The 22,340-nt window shown below is 43.8% G+C and overlaps 1 protein-coding gene across 2 annotated transcripts in view; it reads right to left on the reverse strand.

Moving 5' to 3' along the window:
- The window catches only part of LOC142576363 (uncharacterized), a 127,844-nt gene extending 105,537 nt beyond the window's left edge, over positions 1-22,307 (reverse strand). The window contains exon 1 of one of the 2 annotated variants that reach the window (XM_075686468.1): positions 22,173-22,307. In XM_075686468.1, the coding sequence (XP_075542583.1) occupies positions 22,173-22,239 (67 nt within the window). In that variant the 5' untranslated portion in view covers positions 22,240-22,307. The remainder of the gene's footprint in view (positions 1-22,172) is intronic. The other variant, XM_075686465.1, reaches the window with a different exon arrangement.
- Positions 22,308-22,340: the final 33 nt, after the last annotated feature.

Consider the following 22,340-nt stretch of genomic DNA (forward strand, 5'->3'; position numbering starts at 1 on the left):
GTGAAAGAGCCAGTGCAGCGCGACTTCACGTAGTGCAGAGGAGCCAATGCCAAAAAATCAAAATACATTGGCATGTTATTTGGACAAGAAAACTAGTATGTGGGTATATTGGGTGTACGATTTGACCAAATGTCAACAAAATCAAGATACAGTATGTTACACGAAGATGAAAATTCTCACGTGCTCCAGGCAGTCATCTTAACATGGTATATTTATGTAATGTCTCTGATTGGAAAGTCAAATCAAGTATGCTCTCTGGCGACAAACACATAGCAGCAAGTGTCATTGAAAAGTTAAAAATGTGTTTTAGGAAAGCTGATTAGTTCTGAGAAGTGACTGCTTTTTGTCTCACCTCTCAATAGATATATCCATGTGATAAAAAAATAGTGGTACAATGAAATTGCATATTTGCTTAGCGACATGATACATACTTGCAATGAGCACGGTGCCTGTGTTTACTATAAAAAGCAACAGCCCATGCTTGGTTAGGTTAGGCTCACTACAACATGCAGGCATGGGTGATTGGCGCTTTTTTTATTTCTGTGTCGTGAGGTTTATTGACGTGCGTATAGGTGCAGTGGCACGCAGTATGGCTAGTACAAAAAAGGGGGGGGGCAGATATATGTAGCTCACTGTACACGACACAGGGCAAATGAAATCCGTGTTCAGCAACTATGTTAAATGCCATGTACGCAAATTTTACAACACTACTCGTTCGAAGCGCGCACAGGTGCATATTGAAGAAAAGTTTCCAGGGTAGATAATTTAGTTCGTAATTTACACTAATTTTGCTCTAACCACGAGACATATTAATTTGAATATACTGCGCGGAAAAACCTAGAGCGAATTGTGTGTCAGTTTCCTGTGTATGCATATAGTCTTTCCTATGCATCAGGTTTTTTGCGTAATGCATTAACAGTTGACAGCCTATCTTATGATGTGTACTCTGTTTACATTACAGTTGTTTATTAGTTTACTCGTTTGTTTTGCGACTGATGAAATGCCGGCATATATATATTTTCAACATTTGACATAACCCTGTATGTTTTGCAGGGACAACCCAGGACGTGCATTTCTGAGCACCCAGTCAACTGCCAAAAGTGACTCAAACACAGGCCACCAGTAAGTGGACATCAGTTGCAATTTCACATTATGCAGTTGGCGGCTGCCTTGTACGGAGGCTTTTTTTTAATGAGATGGTGATTTCGTTCTAATGTACATTTTGACCACAAAGGTGCGATCATGTCTCACAGAGGCATATATGGTTGCTATTCTCTGCGAGGGACGTGTTCTCGTGTTCGTGAAGCATTTGTGTTTGGCAGTATTGTCGCCCAATGAGTCGGATATAAACACTAACTCGCCACTGCCGGCAAGTAGTTGTGAGAAACGCATTATGCCGCTGTAAAGTTATTTCATTAATTCGAAGGAAAGTTTTGCAGCAGGAAAAAAGGTTGCTATTCCAGGTAAACATGTCTTTTTCTCACAGGTTATTCAGCCAAACTGTGGATGCATGAAATTCGTGACTAATGAATAGATTTTAATTTATTCTTTCGTAATGCTTCTCAAAGAGACTAGAAATAGCATGTGACTACCTCTGCAATCAGCAGACCATACATTTACAGTCATAAGTGGCAGTTCCATGGAGTCTCGCACTTTATATAACCTTACCTTTCAGCAACACTGGAACTGGTGGCTGCGTTTTCAGAAGGAGAAGTGCACTTGACACGGTATATGTATGTGGGAATTCGGTTTTCTTCTTATGTGTCGGCTCACTGACGAACAGTGCAAAAATCTGTTGTACCATGAGCCTGACGACGCCTTCTGCTGCTAGAAATGCGGCACTTCGTATTTTATAGTACTGCGTGACATTTAAATCAAAGCTACCACGTAAAATGATCAAGAAAACTAACCGCTGTTATAGCTGTTTTCCTCAAAGAACGCTTGTCCTTTATGGGCTGTGTTAATCTGAGCCCTCCACCGATGTTTCAGTAGTATTATCCCTTAGTGAGTGAGAGATTGGGGCAATTAATCGTGTTAGTGTTTAAGTGGTGCCCTAATTATGTACATTTGTTCCAACAAAGTTGTCTAGATTACTTTATTGTGTAGTGTAAAGCTTATGAAACCATCAGCAACTACTGAGTTGCTAACACGCATATGGATTTGTCACTATACAGGTGGAACTCGGCTGTACCACTGCAGTGCTGCGGAAATTGCCTTCACCAGCGGCTTTGCAACAGCTGTTTGGCAGCATGTCGGTATGTGTTAATTTATAATTATGTTGGGATGGGCTAGTATTATGGACCACTGCTACTCTGTATTGTGACAGGTCCATATGATAAGGGATGTAATGGGCACAGCGAAAACCTTTGAATTTTTTACTATGGTACATAAACAGGCTCTCCTTTTCGTCACTGGAGCAGGAGAGAAGGGCATGCAGGCACTCCTGAATGTACATATATTTCAAAACATGAGAGAGACATATACACACACACACAATTAAACTAAAGGCAGGGACGTTCCATCTTTCATCTTGAATTGAATTGTGCAGCGCAAAAATACAACACAGACCACAGAGAAGCACACATGTTAACAGGTTTGATACACACGTTAGTTCAACAGATTTGATACTTCAAGTGTGCTATTTTACACAAGGGGGAAGGGAAAGGGGAGAAAATCTGAAAAAAAAAGTGGAGTGGAAAAAAGGGAATTGTGCCAAAAAGCATGAGAAGCATCGCGCAGCCAGGATCACCAGCAGGACATCTAAAAAGCACTCTGATAAAATTACATACAGGACAACCTTACGTATAGTTTGTTTCAATCAACTCAGATCACATGCAGCCATTACTGCAATCAAGTTGTTTCCTTATGTCATATGAGGGAATGATGTGGGCCCAAAAAACTGTTTAGAGCTGAAGGATTATGTTCCATTCTAGCCTCATTGCCTGCTTTTTTATCATATTGTTACCAGGTGCTTATGTTAGGGACAAAAAGTAAGAGTACGAACTGTTTCCCGATTCGCCATTCCACACAACATGTCTTTGTGACTATATGTACATGCAGATGATCCATAGTTGAAAAATATTCAGTACAGTAGAATCTCATTACAAGATGCACTTGGTTGTAAGAGACATCTGAAAATGGTTTGATTGGTTTTCCGATGTTTGCCACGTTAACAATACTGTATACAAGAGACACCTTTGTTACTAAGGATGACTTTTTAAGTAGTCACTACTTCGAAGGGACACAACCCAGACACATTCACTTTGTGCACCTTGTGTGCTCCGAAGGGCGTAAAGATCACGCAATCCTTACACAAGTCAATTGCGCATGTCTCTTTTAGCATGAACCAGAAAAGGAGGGCAACGAGGACAGTGCAGGGCAGAAAGTGTCGGCAGTTGAAGCTGACGAGCGTCTAAGAGCACCTCAAAGGTACTGCGAGCAACAAGGCTTGCAAAGTGAAGTGTTTAAATTCCAGAAGTTGGGAAGGAAGCTAACACAATCTACAGTCACTAAAAAGCTGTGAATGTCTTCTTTAAAAGGCCCCTAAACTACCGAGGTTGAAATTTAGTTGCGGTGTTGCAGTTCTCACAATAAGGCAATGAACAGGTAGCCACGAGAATTTTTCGAAACGGTGCAGTAATAGTGGAGCAACGTGTGTTTGATTATCGAAAAGTAGTCCCCACTCATTTTACTCTTTCATCTGGTACACACCATATGGACAGTATCGTCTTTTCCTTGCCTAGTACACCTCCAAAGGTTACGGGACAGGCCAACACCAACGAGCTCTGTTGCTGCCGCGCTGGCCCGTCGTCCTGCGAGGGGTGGCGCTAATACAACGGAACTATATGGTGACTCGTGTTGAAGAGCCTCGTAGGGAGACCCTTCTGTTGTCGTTTCTGTTCTTTGCCCCCATTGGCTGCCCACAATGGCATCGCGCGCAACGCGACGAGGAAGGAGTGTGTGTATTTGCTTGCAGGCCTTGCCGGCAGTCGTACACTTTCGTTCGACCAATCGACAGCACCGGAAACTGGTGACATCATCAGAGACCGCCTGGTGACGTCAGGACAAACTGGGGGGTGCAGGATAGGTCCAGAGAGGCGCACGGGGTCATTTTCTTCATATTGTGGTGCTCCAGCAGTGCTACGCACTCTGGTATTTGGCTTCGTCGATCGTGACGGCATTCTGATTTCGATACGCGTGTTTACTTGAAATGCTCAAAAAATGTCGAGAAGTGGTTTAGGGGCCCTTTAAGCCACCCTGAGCATTTATTCCTTCAGTTATATCAAAACATACTTTAGTGATGATGCATAATAAAGTGATCTAGTCTGGCTCCTCAGTGTCTCAATATTTTTGGTTTCGAGAGACATGTTTCCCGTGCCTCTTGAATATCTTCTGATGAGGCTTTACTGTAATATACACAAACAATTGTAACTCCTCCTGCAAGTATTATTCATTAAGCCCGGTCACTTATGTGCAAAGCTTGTGGTTAAGTCTTGATGTCCGTACTTTTTAGAGCTATGTTTATTAATTCATGCTGTTCTTATTATTTCTTCGATGCAGGAGACAATGCGTACGAAATTATTGGCCCTGATCATGAGAGCCCTCAAGGGGCAAACAACATCTCTGTTGCAGAAGTGAGCCCGATACCACTTGGAAGTTACCAGGACAGATGACATGGCAGCAATAGATACAGAGACTGCCACGTCTACTGCAGCTGCAACAGTGTACGAGGCAAGCAGCAGCGCGTCAGCATCAGCAGCAGTGTCAGAAGGAACCACACCAGGCCTGGTAGAGCAACATGTGTGCTATCACTGACTTTTTTTGTAGTGGATACAACTCATTTGCTCAACATATAAAAGCTTTTCACCACGACTGTGGGCCAGTGTTATTGTGCAGCAAGTGCAAGACCAAGTTAGGTGTTATAACACAGTACAAGCATCACTTTAATATATGCAAATGCAAACATATTACAGTTGTTGCCTCCCCAGCCAGCCCACATAGCGACAACAATGTGGAACACATGGTGGGACACACCTCTCCCCCATTACAAGATAGTAGAGACTGTCAGTGTTGTTGCTAGATTGACTGGTCTTTGTAGGCAACTAGAAGGACAACACAGGTGTCATAAGATTGTTGTTGATGTTGTTGTTGAAGAGGTAAAAAAGAAGTTTGATGCAGCTGAAGTGCCAACTGATATTGAGCAAATCAAAAGCAACCACCTGAGAAAGCAACACTATCGAAATTTGGGTATCTATGTGCCGCCAACTCTGGTAAGAATGGCATATGACAGAAGTGTGATGAAAATCACACAGACACTGCTGTTGCATCACTGGCCACAGTGAGCAGCGACTTGTAGGCCAAGAGAGTCAACTGAAACTAACATTATGATTTAGTGTCATGCTCCCATGTGACCACTTTTAAAGTTATTTTGCAAGATACAGCTCAACCTCCAGAAACGAGACTGCAACTTGTCTGTAAAAAAGCTTTCACAAAAAATTATTCATAACACTATTAACATAGCAGTATCTTTTTTTGTGTCGGTTCGAGGTTCCCGGCTGTCCATTAATGCAAAAATTGAGGAAAAAAAGAACATGTGTCGTACTTACACCTTTTTAACAAGTACGAGGGGGACAGAACTTTTCTAGTCATGCATCTTCATCATACTATCAAGTTTTTAAATGCCTTTTATAATTATTATTACCAGTTATATCTGAGTGCATTGTATGCATGTAGCAGATGTAAAATCAGGTCAGTTGGATCAGATGCCTTATCTACAAGCGAGCCCTATATTCAAGTAACTTGAATTAAAATAGTTACGTTAGAGACGCAGTCTTTCAGCACTTTATTGCCTGTGGTTTAAGCATTGCTCAATACTTTTGTGGGTGGCAATTTCAACCGGCACAGCACTGCGCTTTGCCAGTCACATTTGTCTTCAAAGCGGTGTTTACCATTTGTGTTGATCTGTTTGTGTATGCATAGAGCAAGTTTCTAATTTATAATTTTCTGCAATCTTGTGCTTGCACTAAGCTTGTATAAGGCAGTTACAAAATGTGCGTCACTATAACGAACTGTTCTGTTGAGCTTACACTTGCAAATAATCGTGTTCAGATGGCCACACTTCTATGCGGGTGCACCGCTAGCTTTGTGTATGTTCTCATGTTTGTATAAAGCTTATATAAGCTAGTTAGAAAAATGTATGTCACTAAGCATTGTGATATTCTTTAAAGAACTGCTTGGTTGGTTTTACACTTGTGAATTAGTATTGAGGCGGTGGTATTCCCATGTATGCCCACTGCTAGCTTTCTGTGTCCTCACGTGTTTGTATTAAGTTTCTACAAGGAAGTTACAGCATGTACGTCACTAAGCGCTGTGATATTTTTTAAAGAACTGCTTTGTTGGTTTTACACCTGTGAGTAATAGTACTCGGGTGGCACTAGTCATGTGTAGGTACACAGGGACCATTTGTATACATTATGCTCATGTAAAGCAGTTACAAAGTGTATGTCACTAATTACTGTGATATTTGTTGAATTGCTGTGATGGTTTTACGCATGTGAATAATAGTGGTCAGGACACAGTACTTGCGGTGTATAGTTGAATTTATGCACTGCGAAGACATGGGCTGTATACGTACCAAAAGAAATGTATGTCATTATATTGTTGTGATTATTACTGTCTGGATTTTATTAAACTGTAATAAAATTGTTTCTTGTATCTATTGAGGTATGGCAATTTGTCATGCAACCAAACTGAGGACCTGAACTTGTGCATACAAATAAACAGCTAAGAGTATACTGCTCATATTCTGCTAAACCAGTTTAACAAATCTTGTACTACAATGCTGGAAAAATGACAGAGCTGACTCGGATGTACAGAAAAAGTTCTGCACTGGCTGAAGGACTGCCCCACACTGGAGTTCGTAATGTTGCGTTTATTGGAGTAGAACAGAAAGTGCACTTCTATTAAAAATGCGACAGTCGGTGCAGAAACATAAGGCAGACGAGTGGATGTGGCACATTTTTTTCAGGGCCCTCCATGCCTACTACTGCATTTCTAGTCTTCCTGTGCTCTGCGTATAAGCCCCTGTTCAGCCAAGGTTTTTACTCCATGACAGTTGTTCTACTGGGTTCGTAGCAATATTGAAGAAAAAAATTCAGTGGTTTTCAAGGACTTTCGAGGCCCCGACACAGTAACTTCAAGGACCTCGTGCAATGTGTGTAGTAGTTTGGACAGGCAATAACTTGTTCAAGAACACCGTTAACTTTAATGCAAACAAAAGAAAACAAAACAAATCGAATTACAGTGATTTCAAACATTTGAAAGACTGCTAATTTGCCTTTCACCGCCCACCACTAAACGCACACAAGCAAGCATTTCACGAAAGCTCTCAGTTTTTCTGCAATAGCACAATTAACTACTTGGACCTGCAACATTTGCAGTTTTTTAATACTGTTTGGTTTGACAGTGTATGTGATGTCATCTGTTGCCTCAGCTTTTTTCACCATCAAATAAGCAATACTCATTTGTAATTTCTTTTTATTGTGTCTGTCACTCTCAATTTACTCTTCACGGCTTCTCTTCGAATGCCTCAACTGTTCAGCTTCCTGCTTCTGCTCCTCCAAGCACATTTGTCGCGGGTTCCATGTGCATAAAACTGGTATCTGCAGCTCCTTTGTAATTTCAACTTTAAGGATGTCGCTTTCCTTCTATTACCTCCAGAGACAATTTTCTGTGACATGCGACAGAGTGTCACAGAAGGGAAAAAAAGCGCTTGGCAATGTCTGCTAAGTCTAGCCAAGTGTACAAGTTTAAGGACTTTCCAGTACTTCTAAAAATTCAAGGGTTTTCAATGCCTTGAAAATGGCATTTTAGAAGCAAAGGATTTTCAAGGATCGTTACAAACCCTGGATTCTAGCACCTAAATAATTTTACAAGCTTATTTTGGCATGGAGTTAGGAAATTCATGCTTTCTAGCTAACGTTGCACTATCTCTGTACAGTGAAGCCACGAGAGCGCAACTATTTTGGAGTAAAGAAAAATACTGAAAGCTTTTAATACCACTCTTCTTTTTTTCTATGGAGCTTCGTATTGCCTAGTTTACGAATGTGCCTGGTTTTGGCGGGCGTTTCTTCGACATTTTCTGGAAGAAGCAGATGTCTAGCCCCCGTATTCAGAAATGTATCTTAATACAAAGCTCATGCTTGACTTGATATAAACGACGCCCGGTGCGAACGTCCCCCAAGACGCTCACTGCCTTCCTTTTGGTGCGTTCACGACTTGCGTCGTTTAGATGAAGTCAAGCATGGGCTTCAAGTTATGATGCATTTCTGCATATGGGGGTAAGCGTGCACAATTCCGGGCAACGCACTGTGCCATTGACACCGAGAGAAAACGGGGAAAACAGAGTTAACCACTTATGCTCCTAAACTTTCGCGTACCTGTGGTGTGCGTTTATCGTGGAAGAAGAAACAGCGCAAACACAAGGACGAAAAAAAGCATCAACCACACCAGCGCTTCGTGGTGTGGCATGTTTTTGCGTCGTCCTTGTGTTGCGCTGTTTCTTCTAAAATGCTCAACCAACTAGCCGGCAAGTCCATCCTGTGCATATATAAATTGAACACACGCATGAGTGTAGATGGTCTTCGAAGCTTTTAGAACGAGCACTGCCACAGGATACGAGCAGTGCACGCGTAACAAGTGGACACATTAGTCATTTAAACATGCGTGCCAATGCATTTGACGCGGCTATCGGCATAAGCAGTCTCCAAATGTTGGAATGCATGCGCTTCAAAACGCTAACGATCCACTGCTAATGCAGGACAACAGCTCACAGCGGACTGAACCAAACTCTAAACTAATGCACTTGAAAAGAACGCCTACACGGCAGCGTGAGGCACGTCGAAATGCCTGGTACTGGCGTCGCAGTTGCTCACCAGTATACGCGCGAATTAAATTCACATACTTGGATGGTTGGCGCAATACTTTGTATCCGCGTATTTTGGAGAACATGGACTGGAGAAGCACTCGATCATGAGCTGAACGGCACATTTGTTATTTTCCTGCGGTGACGACAAGCCGTGAATAGTTCTCACGTTGTCGTCTACGTTGTCTTCCTTCGTTAGTCGTAGCAAGGAATGGAAATGATGCAAACGCACACGTATTCCAGTACACAACAGCACAGCACACTGCAGAGAAACCCCACCCACCACAGCCGATTCATCAAATACGTTTGGTATATATATAACCTCTAAAAGAACACGACTGGGCGTGGCGGCGTTGTGGTGTAATGGTTATGATGTGTGTTTTGAATTGTACAAATGCGAGTGTACGCGCGTTCGAATTCACATGATGTATAGAGCATTGTGATTCTTGATAAGTATGTGTGATTCCCTTGACAATTGTATTCTAATTAAATTGTGTGACCCCTGATTGTGAAATTTGCGAAGATATTTGCAGATTAAGTGTTAATTCGCTTTTTTTTTCTCCTCAGTGGCGTTCGTGATGCATACGCATAGGCCGCTTCAGAGCAGTCACGCCTCACGGTAGGCAGCAAATAGCCAGGAAAAAATGACTTTAAAATCCTGGATAACTTTGCTCACGCCTATTCTGAAGGCCGCTTGGAATCGGGCCAGTGTCTCTGAGGAGCCGCCTAGGGAACAGTATATCAGCGGCCCTAATTTGATCTGATTTCCTGCCTGCATGTGTGACCAGGACTTGGCTGAGAGGGTATTGGGAAGAGTACTAGCACTCTGTTCTGAAGGAGTACAAGCACTCTGTTTGGGGGAGTAGAAGTACTCGGTCTTGCGGTGTACTATAAACCCTGCGGGGAGAGTATTAGCACTCTGCGGAAGAGTACTAGCACTCCCTGTGGGAAGAGTATTATCACTCTGCGGAAGAGTACTAGCAATCCCTTGCGGTGGAGTAACAAAACTCTGTCAGGAGGAGTTGACCTACTGTCTCTCAAAGAGGGTCGATCTACTCTCGAAAAGAGAGTGAAATATGGGACAAGCAGCTACTCCCTCAAAGAGAGTGCCCGGCACTCCCTTAGTTTTTAGAGTGTACTCCGAACACTTCACCGGTATTTCCTGGGTCTCTGCATCCAATATAAACAACAACGAATCGACATTACGTTATAGCCGTGGATTTTAACAATGTTGTGTTCACGCTGTTTTGCACATTTTGCGAGTGTGATCCTTCAACTATCAGTAAATCAATCAAAGAAGTTCATTTTTCGCGCCACTTACAGGCAAAAAAAAGGCAGTTGGAAAAAAAAGCTGCACTTTCACAGCTTTACAAAGTTCCAGCCACCTGTATAGAGCCGTGGCAGCGTGCGGCGAAGACAAAACAAAAGAAAGTTCTTATACAACATATAGAAAAATATAGTACAAATACAGTTGTAGAAATATACAGTAAAAACCTAAGTAAGCATATAATATATTCCAGTGGCAATAGTTCATTATAACCAGTGATTTGAACATATCGAATAAAAGTGCACAAGTCTTGCGCTTCGCCATTGTAATAATAAAAGGGTAAAACAAGAAACACAAAAACTGCCAAAACTCAACGCCATGCACAAAAGTGATACCAGTATACATGACACAAGGCTCCAGTCACCCCGTTGAAGTAAACAAACGTGCACGAAAACAAGCAAACACGAATTGGAGGAATAAGGTAGCCACATAAACAATGTTTTTACAAGTTCGTGCAAGGAAACGTTTGAAATATTATACAACAGGAAAATTTTTTAACTGTCACATACGTGCGCACGTTGTAAAAAAAAGTTCACTTGATGCTGAACAAATCGATCACCTGAACAGTTGAAAAATAGTTTTACGAGATAAGGTTAAAACGCCGATCTGTCTTTGATCCATGTAATTTAGTGTTCAAGGTATTGTGTGCCGAATTCGTTCTATGCCATAAGTTGTGCGCGTGAAAGTAACAGTTTGACAGAAAAAGTGACAGTGACAGTGTGCGCGAGTATGTGACATGCCAATCTGTAGCGGAAAGGAAATGCATTGTTAGTTTCTATAAGTTTAGCGTGTTCTAGAAACGTAAAAAGCGTTCCCTGGACGGCACTTTTGTAACTGCGCAAAAGTATGTATAGATATATATTTTCAGCCTTCATTATCGCGTGTTTTTCGAAGAGTGGTGCTGTGTGTTGTAGATAATACCCGTTTCCTGTGGCACGAATAGCTCTCTTCTGAAATAATTAATTTCGAATTAGGTTGGTTGCCGTGGTGTTAGCACACATTAGTGCCCAATAACAGAGCCGCGAGTAAAGGAGCGCATTATACAGAAGCTTCTTTAACTTACATTGTAGCAAGTGCCGGTTGCGGTTTAGAATGCCAACCATTTTGCTCAGCTTTGTAGATAATTGCCGAACATGGTCATTCCATGACATGTGTTTAGTCGTTTATGGACTATAAATTATGTCGTGGAACTAAAAGTTATGTGTTTTACTCAGCGGTTTAAAATTTTTACAACCAACTTCATATGCCTACGCTTGCTTTTAAAACCATATAAAAGATAAACAACGCCACATGCAAACCATTTTGTAGGCGAGTGTTGTATTGTGCCTTGATTACTGAAAAATCACCCATAATGAGCTGTAATGTGAGGGCACCATGGGAAGCAACACTTCTTCGTAAAGCTGACTGCCGAGTTTCATGTATACAGCTTTTCTTTTACAGCGGTAGCCCTTCCGCAAAATATGTAAAGTATACTGCTATTTATTTTCTGACGCCAGTGCACATACCTGTACTTTTATTTTGTGCAAGCTCGGCCTGAGACACTTCAGTGTAGGATCCAACGCACAGTCCATGAAAACAGACACCTTGCGATATGAAAGGCTAAAAAAATGGAAGACAATGTGTGATTCCGAAGAGGTCATAACAAAAGATTGCTGTCATAAGATCTCCGTGCGTGGTCGCATACTCGGTCGATATCTCTGTGAAATCTTAGTAGAATTTAACAGACTTTTCTTTCCTCACGGATATATACCAGAAACTAAACCAATTAGGCATCGCTTCTGCATGTCTACATAATTCTAGCATAGTAAGCATTCGTAAAAAAACCACCGTGAGTCAACCCACGGTGCCTAATCTTGCATCAGCTAAATGTTTCTAATCTAATGAAAATTTGTAAAAGCTTCCAGTGCTATTCAATGGACAGAAATCATGGACATGGACAAAGAGGGCCTCAAGTTTCCACGAATAGACAACAAACATTGAAGTAATAAAAATGTCCAGTTTTCTTGTGTAGCTTTTCGCAGTTGTGGAATAATTAGATTGCCGTAATCAGCAGAAATCCTGTGAATGTCTGCTTTTGGCTTGCCTCTTCAACCAAATAACTTATTTTAGTTTTCTTACAATATAACTAAGTTGAGTAAGAGAAAAAAACACCATCTGAACGAAACACCATCTGAACGAAAGCCTCACAAACCAACAACAAACAATGTTGGCATTTCCTAAACAATATTCGTAACATCACTCATAACTACTTAATACGCCGTACATTGAAGATTAGCAAAATTCACATGCACTAGATTCAATAACACAGACACAATAACATAAGTAACCACAATGTTGAGCACATATTGTTAGAAAAGCGCATATGATCTTGCAAATCATGCTCGGCAGGAGATGGGGCAAATGCGAAAATTTATGAAACGCAATAATTGGTCAGGCACTTCAGGACCAGTGGAAACCGGGCAGAAAAGTAAACCACATGTTGAAGGTTTATGGCAGTGCTGCCACGGCCCGACTAGCTGGCTGACTAAGAGGCTGACCTGGCTTGTATATGGCGAACAGGACTTTTCTGTTTAATTAATGTACATGATTGGTTATCTTTTGTCATGCCACAACAATGCCATATATATATCAGCCATACTACATTCAAAATCCGAATTTTTCATCGTGAGGATAACGGCAAGTGTTGCAGTGGTGGGAGAACATGTTCATGGTTACTTACTAAATTGTTGCAGTGTGTTGCATCTGGTTTGTTCCTTATTTGTTTCAGTTGTCCCCTTTGAATGTACTGGCAGGTTTTTGTGAATGTGCCGTCATTTTTGGGAAGCTGCGAGAAAGTGGGCCCCTAATTACGTGGTAGCAGGGCAATACCTCTGTGATAAGAAATTTACTACAAATCAGCCAATATGCGCGATATTATCAGGCGTTTATATATATATGTAAATATATATATATACATATATATATATATATATGTATATATATATATATATATATATATATATATATATATATATATATATATATATATATATATATATACATATATATTGTAAGGGGCTTTATTTCGCTCGCAGAGCACCACCGACAAACTCAGCACAAGCAGGTATGGCGCAGCCAGAGAGCGAACTGGGTACGAGCCACAGGATGGCAACGAGGCTTTTCAGCCTAATTATCTCGTCATAATTTCGTCCGGAATTGAAGAGCAACCATCCCGGTGACCTAAGAAAAGCTGAGCGGATCCTAATACTGCTTCATTCGGCCAAAGTGCACAGTCTACTGTCCCCGACGACGCAGATCGAGAGATGGTGATACGGGTTGGACCACGTAATTAACTGGTGATGTTTGCGCAAACACGCGGTAGGACCCGTGCTATTTAGGGAGGAGCTTGGACGAAAGGCCAGGAGCAGCAACAGGTGGGACCCAAAGACACACGAGTGAGTCGATGGGGAAGGGCTGAGGTCATGACGCTCTTTTTGGCGGCATTGTTAAACAGACGGCAAAGTACGGGCCAGTTGCCGGCATTTCTCGGCGAACTGAGCGACCACAGAGACAGGTGAGAATTCAGCAGGGTCCGGCTGGTACGGGAGGCCCGTATCAATGGTGCTGGAGGGATGGCGGCCGTAAAGCAGAAAGAATGGTAAGAATCCGGTAGTAGGGAGAGAAGGGGGGCTTGAGAGGCAGTGTTATATGTGTATGTAACGAATTGAAGTACAAGATCCCAGTTGGAGTTGTCAGACGCAACATACATTGATAGCATGTCACCAAGAGATATGTTGAATCGTTCTGTTAAGCCATTGGTCTGTGCATTATAAGCAGTAGTAGTGTGGTGAATGATTTGGCATTTAGATAGCAGTGACTGCAGGACGTCCGGGAGGAATACGCGACCCCGATCGCTCAACAGTTCACGAGGTGTGCCATGGCAGAGAACCAAGTTGCTTAGAAAGAACGAGGCGACGTCTTGTGCTGATGCGGCTGGCAAGGCGGCGGTTTCAGCATATCCTGTCAAATGATCTACGGCAACAACAATCCATCGGTTGCCAGCGCCTGTAGATAGAAGAGGCCCGTATATATCAATGCCGAGACGGTCAAATTCATGAGCTGGGCAGAGAAGTGGCTGCAGAGGTGCGGTGGAGAGATGCGGGACACATTTGCGTCGCTGGCAGGTAAGGCAGGAGCGTACGTATTTGTGGACGAAGGTGCATATACCTCGCAAATAATATCGTAGGTGAAGCCCTGTGTAGGTTTTTGACATTCCGCCGTGACCACACTGCGGGTCAGAGTGAAAACTGGAGAAGAAATCCTGTCGAAGGTGGCGGGGCACTACTAAGAGCCATGTGCGGCCGTTTTTGTGGTTGTTGCGGCGGTATAAAAGTCTGTCGCGGATGGTGAAATGCTGCGCCCGCTGGCGTAACGCTCGAGGCGCCAAAGCTGCCGGAGGATTTGACAAAAAAAAAACAAATATCATGACGATCCATGGCCTTTTCGTGGCTCCGGGGCCATGTCCATGGTGTCAAGTAGTGAGATGTCATGTCTGTAGGTAGAACTACTGCTGTCTGGAATAACTGGGAAGAGCGAGAGGGAATCGGCATCAGAGTGTTTGCGTCCACAGCGATATACGACACGGATATCATATTCCAAGATTCGGAGGGCCCACCAAGCGAGGCGGCCCGACGGGTCCTTTAGGTTATACAACCAGCAAAGAGCGTGGTGATTCGTCACCACGTCAAAGCGCTGACCGTAGCGATATGGGCGAAAATTTTGAAGAGGCCAAACTATAGCCAGGCACTCTTTTTCTAATTAGCCACAGGTTTCGTGAGTGCACGACTGGCCTAAGCGACCACGTATTCGGCATTAATGTTCTTTCCTTGTGCGAGCACGGCACCATACCGACACCACTGGCGTAAGTGTGAAGTTCTGTAGGTGCACTTGAATCAAAATGACGCAAGATTGGCGGAGACGTGAGTAGGCGACGATGTGTCGTAAAGGCATCATCAGAGGCTTCCGACCATACAGAAAGTTTATTGTCGCCTTGGATAAATTGGTTGAGTGATGCGACACAGTAACGAAATTCCGAACGAAACGTCGCACATAGGAGCATCGGCCGATGAAGCTGTGTAGTCCTTTCAAGTTAGTGGGCTTCGAAAATTCGGATATTTCGCGAAGATTAGCAAGATCATGAAAAATTCCTTCTTTGAGGACAGCGTGGCCTAATATAGTCAGTTCTCGAGCGGCAAATCGGCACTTTTCTTAAGTTAAGCTGGAGACCAGCAGTCCGGAAACAGATAAAAAATTGATGTAAGCAGCGAAGATGGATAGGAAAATCAGGGAAAAAGACGACAACGTCGTCGAGGTAGCAGAAACAAGTATTCCACTTCAGGGTGGGTGGGATGCCGTCCATCATGCGTTCAAAGGTGTCGGGCACGTTGCACAGACCCAACGGCATTACACTGAATTTATACAAGTCGTTTGGTGTTACGAACGCGGATTTAGAACAGTCATCATGAGCCATGGGCACCTGCCAGTCGCGAGACGGAGATCTAAGGAGGAAAAAAAATCCGCTCCTTGCAAGCGGTCAAGTGCGTCGTCAAAACTTGGCGACGGGTATGCATCCTATCGGGTAATGTTGTCAAGCCTTCGATAATCAATGCAAACTGTTATTGTGACTAGGACGACTGGTGATACCCAGGGAGTACTAGAAGGCTCAATGACACCGCGTTTGAACATATCGTTCACCTGGTCATTGATAACGCCTTTTTCAATCGCCGATACTCGGTAGGGACGCTGTCGAATTCGTGCATGGCTACCAGTTTGGATAGGCTGCTAAGCAGTCGTTGTGCTGCCGAATGATGTTGCTAGGCAGTCAAAAGAGGAAGAGAAGCCTTGGAGCAAGCGAAGAAGTTTGTCGCGCTGCGTCATCGCAAGGTCACTGGCAATATCTGGCGTAAAATAACGCGGCAGTGACTGAGGAGGCGATGCCTCGAAAGCGGCAAGATAAGTTCAGTCGTCCATCGTGTCAAATATTGAAGATGATGCCAGTGGTTCTGCTCTACCAAGGTTTTCACGGCGGTGTAATGTAACTGGTTCGGCCGATGGGTTTCACATGCACATGAGAGAGGCGCCAGCTTTGCGCTCGAGGATGTCCAACGGCAGCGGTAGTGAACGGCGGCGAACTAAGAGTTCAGACGGTACTGTACCGTGATCTACAGAGTCACAAGAGATACTGAGAAGAGTCAAAGACCAGGCAGGTCTAACGGTGTCTTCTGAAACAGTGATTTTGCGTCAGTGGTCTTTGTGTTCAGTGATAATATCGGTCGAAAACTGCAACAGCTCGATTTTGGCGCAGGTGCAGTAAATGATCGCATGATGTGTGGAGAGACTGTCCCAACCTAATATGAGGTCGTGTGAACAGGATGGCAGCACGATGAACTCTATGATATAAAGGACCTCCTGACTGATGACACGAGCGGTGCAGGAGCCGGATGGCTTGATGTGCTGCGCGTTGGCAGTACGACAAGACAGTCCAGAAAGCGGCGTTGTCACTTGTCCTATCTTGCGGCAAATACGGGCATCTATCGTTGAAAGTGCAGCGCCGGTGTCGACAAGTGCTAGAGTCAATGTTCTTTCTATTGCGATTTCAATAACATTTTTCGGGGAAGTGTGAGGCCTTATACATTTCGCTGACACCGCAGTTCTCGCCTCCTGAACGGCGATTTGTATTTTCTCTGGCGCAGAGGGCTCCGCCGCTGGTGCATGGGGGAAAGGGAGCGGCGGCAAGGAGAAGTTAAATTGCGAGCCGAGAATGCGGTCTCGATGGCGGGAGATTCAAAGGTGTCTGAATAGTTGTGGCGTTGTTGGAAACGTGGCGCATATGGTCCCACATTGTTGAGGACGTTCGGTCTAAGCAGGCGACAGTGACGTGCCACGTGTCCAGCACGACCCCAATAAAAACCAATCGGACGATTATCTTCCGTGCGCCAAAGGTCTTGAGGTCGTGCATGGTGCACCAGTGTTCGGAGTGGAGGACATAAGGGTAGATGCAAAGGTGGGCGAAGGGGATCGTAGGTCTTTGGCGCAAGCATCGTCGCGACTTCGGCGTACGTCAGGGGAGAGGCTGTTGGAGCCTCCTGGAGAGATGACGAAATGTGGTCGGTTACCTGCTCCTTGATGACAGGTTGGAGAGCGGGCGCCAACCGAGTACTCGACTGGCCGTGTGTAAATGGAATCAAAGAAAGCTGACGAGCCACCTTTTCCCGGACGAACTCCTTGATCTCTAGCAGCAGCGAAATGTTATCCGGGGCAACCGCCAAGCTCGACATTTAAGTGGCCTGAGGTTTAGATTGGCGGGTGGCTATGCCTTGTTTGCATTCATAGAGTTGTGTTCAGAGACTGTCGACTGATTTTTTGCCAACAGCATCTGGAAGGCGTCGTCTTCAATGCATTTTAAGATATTGTGGATCTTCTCGGCACCAGCCATTGTGACGTCAACACGGTTACGGAGGTCGACAACATTTTCTATATAGTTGGTAATAGTGTCCCCACACTGTTGCGAACGGCTACGCAAATGTTGCTCGATGCGTAGCTTGCGAACGACGGGGCGTCCGAATACCTCTGTCACCTTAGTCCTGAAGGTCGTCCAAGTCGTGAGATCATGTTCGTGGTTGCGGTGCAGCAGGCTGGCGACACCGCTCAAATCGAACGAGACATAATCCAGTTTTTTGGTGTCGTCCCAGTGGTTGTCGATGCTCACCCGGTCAGAGTCAGCGAGCCAGTCTTCTATGTCATGGTCTTCGGTACCGCAGAAATGGGTGGGTCGCGTTGACGCAACGGGCCTGGGTAGACCACGGTAATCACGGCGGCAGTGGGTTGTGGGTGTAGTGGTCCTTCTTCCGGCATAATGAAGGCGGGCTGCAGTTGTCCTATTAGAAGGTTCCAGAATTTCTCTTGTACCCAGCAGCTCCACCAATTGTAAGGGGGGGGGCGGTATTTGGCTCGTAGAGCACCAGCGACAAACTCAGCACCAGCAGGTAGGGCACAGCCAGAGAGCGAACTGGGTACGAGCCACGCGATGGCAACGGGGCTTTTCAGCCTGCCGATCCTGTTCGTCACAATACACACACACACACAAACACACACACACACACACACACACACACACACACACACACACACACACACACACATATATATATATATATATATATATATATATATATATATATATATATATATAAATATATAGCTTAATTTCCGTCCGGTGGTCGTTTTTCATCGGATTTCTTGAATGTTGGCGGCGTCTGGAATATTGTCGTTCTTTGCATAGCGAAAGAGTCTTGTCTAATCACATACTGTGCGCGCCGAGAAGTCATTCACATTTCCACATATATGTGAGCGGAAGCGATTGCTCTAGTATGTGTGGTGATTTATGTAGGAATAGCGGATGAACTTGCTTTTTCAATTAGTTCCGAGTGGATGACAAATGACTGCGCTCAGCGCTGACGGCAAGATTTGAGCGATACTGCTTTTTTACCGCAGAAGTTCACCGAATAAAGTGCCATGTTCTTAGCTCACTTTTCTGGCTGTTTTTATTCCTTTAGAATCACTACAGCGTAAAATATTGGGGTGATGTGGCGAATAAAGGCAACAAGGAAATTACGTGCTGGAGCGCTGCTCTATTTGCAGAAATAAAAAAGGGCCGAATAATATTACTGTTTGAAGAGCACCGTTTTGTCTCTTGCGTCTGAAAATTCTAGAACTGAAACCGTGGTTTGTCGTTTTCTCCTAAATAATTTTTTTTCCGAAATAAGTTTCTTCAGTAGTCGTTGTCCTGTTGTCAGAGCACGTTTTCACGCTGGAACCTTCTAACTCCCCATTTGGAATAGTTGCCACCGTCGTCCGTTCAACCAAAGTGTTGGCCTACTCAAGCCTGTGTGCATAAAAAGGGAGACTAATTAGACAGCCGAGCTTATACTTTACAACCTGCCAGAAATAAAAGTCTGGCGGTAAAATAACAGTAAAAAGGGGGAGAAAGCACTAATATAGCGACAGAAATGCGTTCATTCAGAACGCTACCAATTGTACATTATCTCAAATTTAATGACGTTGCTTCCCTGTTAAATGCTTAGAAACTTTACGGACACGGACATCGAATTGCCCCTTTAAATTCTGCAGCTGTGCTGAACATACTAAGGAAATGAAGTGACCTTGGCCCACTTTGGGTGGTCCAAGCTCGGAGAGATTTTTCTTTTTTGCGGCCGCTTACAATGGTAAACTAATTTTGGAATTATTTTGTTGTCTGTATTATCACGTGTTCTTATTTATAGATCCCAGTGACTGTCTTTCAGTGGCTCACAAATGTTCATGGTGGTTGCCCAACGCAAGACGCGTCTTTCTCTATCGGAAGTTTCTCGAACGTTAGCACTCGTTCGATCTGTTTATGTTGCCGCCTGTCTGTGCGTATTGAGATTTCGTGTGCTAGGAACATAGTGACCTACATTCTACATTCTACAATGATTGATATATAAACAGCCGACGTTTCTGATCCGCACGCGAGATGTTGAAGATTGACAAATTTGCTCGGCGCCATCGTTGTGCTGAGTGTTGCTTGTTTTGCTAGGTACCGGTTCGACCAATAGCCACTGAGCTCCGCGCCATGTATGATGCCAATATGTCTGTTCACCAACCGCTGGAACGTGACAATTAGCGACGTTAGCATATAAACTAAACAGTGAGCTACACGATATATTTATACAATATCGTACCACATATTTCCATGAATGGTTCATCGTATTTATAAACAGAGTTTAGCACAGACGTGGCACGCCTGGAAAAAAATGTCTATATGTTCGTTGTGAGAAGCCAACCAACTTAGTTAGTACTGATCCCTGTCCTCTCGAGCAAATCCAAGTATTTTTTTACCATGAGCCCAGGAAATTACTTAGCATTGTATAAGTTAACCAACCCTTAAAATATTTACTTAAAGCAACATCTCCAATGCAGAAGTTGTGGAGCATATTTAGAAATATCCAAATAGTTTATTTCCGTTACGATAGCTTTTCTGGCTTTGATTTTTTATGCCTGGGAAGAAAGCGTGCTTTATTTGGAAAAGTGTCAGATGATTAGGTACTTTCGCCATGCGACGTTAGTTCCCTCAATCATGCTAACAGCCAATAACTGATGCCGCGCGCAAACCGTAGGCTCGAACAAGCCTTCAGCAACGTAACTGGATCGGATGCACAGGCTTCGGCTTCTACTTTTGTTGAAATATATTTTCTGTTGAAGCAAACAGAGCACTCAGATATGCGTTAAATAACGCGTCGTTTAATTCTTGGAGGTTTTTGGGTGCTTTTGCAGTTCAGAGAGAGCGTAAAGGGGAAGAGGTTTTGGCGATAGACAGGGATGTATCCGAGACGATGAGTGCGGCTACGACCTGTGATTTCTGCTTTTACCCTACCCACGCCTTCGTTCTGTGCGCATCATCGATCGCTCGTTCTTAGCATTATTTTAGGGCACTAATGTAGCTGCACGTAAGTGCTTATAGTCACGGGAAGGGAGGGGGGACTTTTCACTATCGCTTGCACTTTCTCTGCAGCCAAAAAATGTTTAAACGCAGCAGCTATCATTACGGAAAGAAACTTATGGCATATTTTCAAACAGGTTTTATATGTTCTTCACTGCAGATTTCGTATTTGAAACATTATAATTATAATTGCTTAAACCAAGTTTGCGGCATAGTTGCATGCGATTAATCATAACACAGTGCCATGCGACTGGGAAATAACTGTCGTGCTGCACAGTGCTGTCATAATTATCTAAGATCACAGTAAAGAAAACTACTTGGAATGGCTCAAGAGGTCCAGTGAACTTTATTAGGTTAGTCGCATTCTCCAAGCCCGCCCATGGATATTTTTTAGACTTGTCCCCAGTCAGCTGAAGCGCCCTGTACACATTTGCGCCGCTGTCGTTAGCAAGAAAAGTTTACATTCATTGTTTTCTCCTAGTGGTAATATAAGGGGCAGAAACTTGGAAGCTAACAAAGAAGCTCGGGAACAAATTAAAGACAACTCAAAGAGCGAAGGAGCGAAATATGTTTGGCGTTACATTAGATGAAAGGAAGAGAGCGGTGTGGATGAGAGAGCAAACCGGGATAGCTGGTATGCTAGTTCGCATTATGAGAAAAAAATGGAATCCTATAGGTCGTGTAATGCGTAGGGCAGATAACTAGCGTACTACTTGAATTACAGAATGGGTGCCTTGGGAAGTGCAGTGTGCTCGAAGACGGCAGAAAATTGGGTAAGGTCATGAAATGAGGACATTTTCAGGCGCAAGTCGGAATCAGATAGCGCAAGACAGGGGTAATTCGAGATCGCTGGGAGAGGCCTTCATCCTGCAGTGGACATAAAGATAGGCCGCTGCTGCTGATGATAATAGGGACGATGTCTTGCTTCAAGCAAAAAAAAAAATTAGGTCGCGCGGCGCGCAATCCGAACACATGAATAAACCACAAACGAAAATGAAGCTTCCGAGGCAGCTGCCAGAACCGTCGTCTCTCTAGGGTACATCGCTATGCCCCGCTCAAAATTTGGTTTCGTCCTATGCAGTCTGTTTAGAGCAGCAAACAGACTAAGAGAGTTTCAAGAATTATCGTTTGCGATTCTTCGCTACATACCACTCCTCCAAGTGCTCTATCGCTTCGGCCTACTAGATATCTGGCCTGTTCGTAAGGCATGGAACGGAATAGTCCGTAGTTTACCGCCTGTTTAAAATGACACAAAAAAAATAAGTCAACTGCAAAAAACAAACACTTTGCCACTTTTTGCACTGCACTATATTGTGTCCTGCACAAGACCATGGTTCACTGGATAAGCCAGCACTGTACGAGACATGACCCGATTTTTAAAAGGGAATGGTACTTTAGGCACTTACTTGGAGAAGCCGTGAGCACACAGATGGCTAGTGCCAGAAACATTCCGCACACCTTGGCTTGCTCCATAGTGTCACAGAAAAGATGTAAACCGTTTCGCTCTGAATACTGCCTGCGTATAGGACGGTGCAAATAGGCTAGGCGGCTGCCAGCTCTATGAAAGAATCCGT

Source organism: Dermacentor variabilis, chromosome 3, assembly GCF_050947875.1.
Source record: "Dermacentor variabilis isolate Ectoservices chromosome 3, ASM5094787v1, whole genome shotgun sequence".
NCBI classification, from domain to species: domain Eukaryota; kingdom Metazoa; phylum Arthropoda; class Arachnida; order Ixodida; family Ixodidae; genus Dermacentor; species Dermacentor variabilis.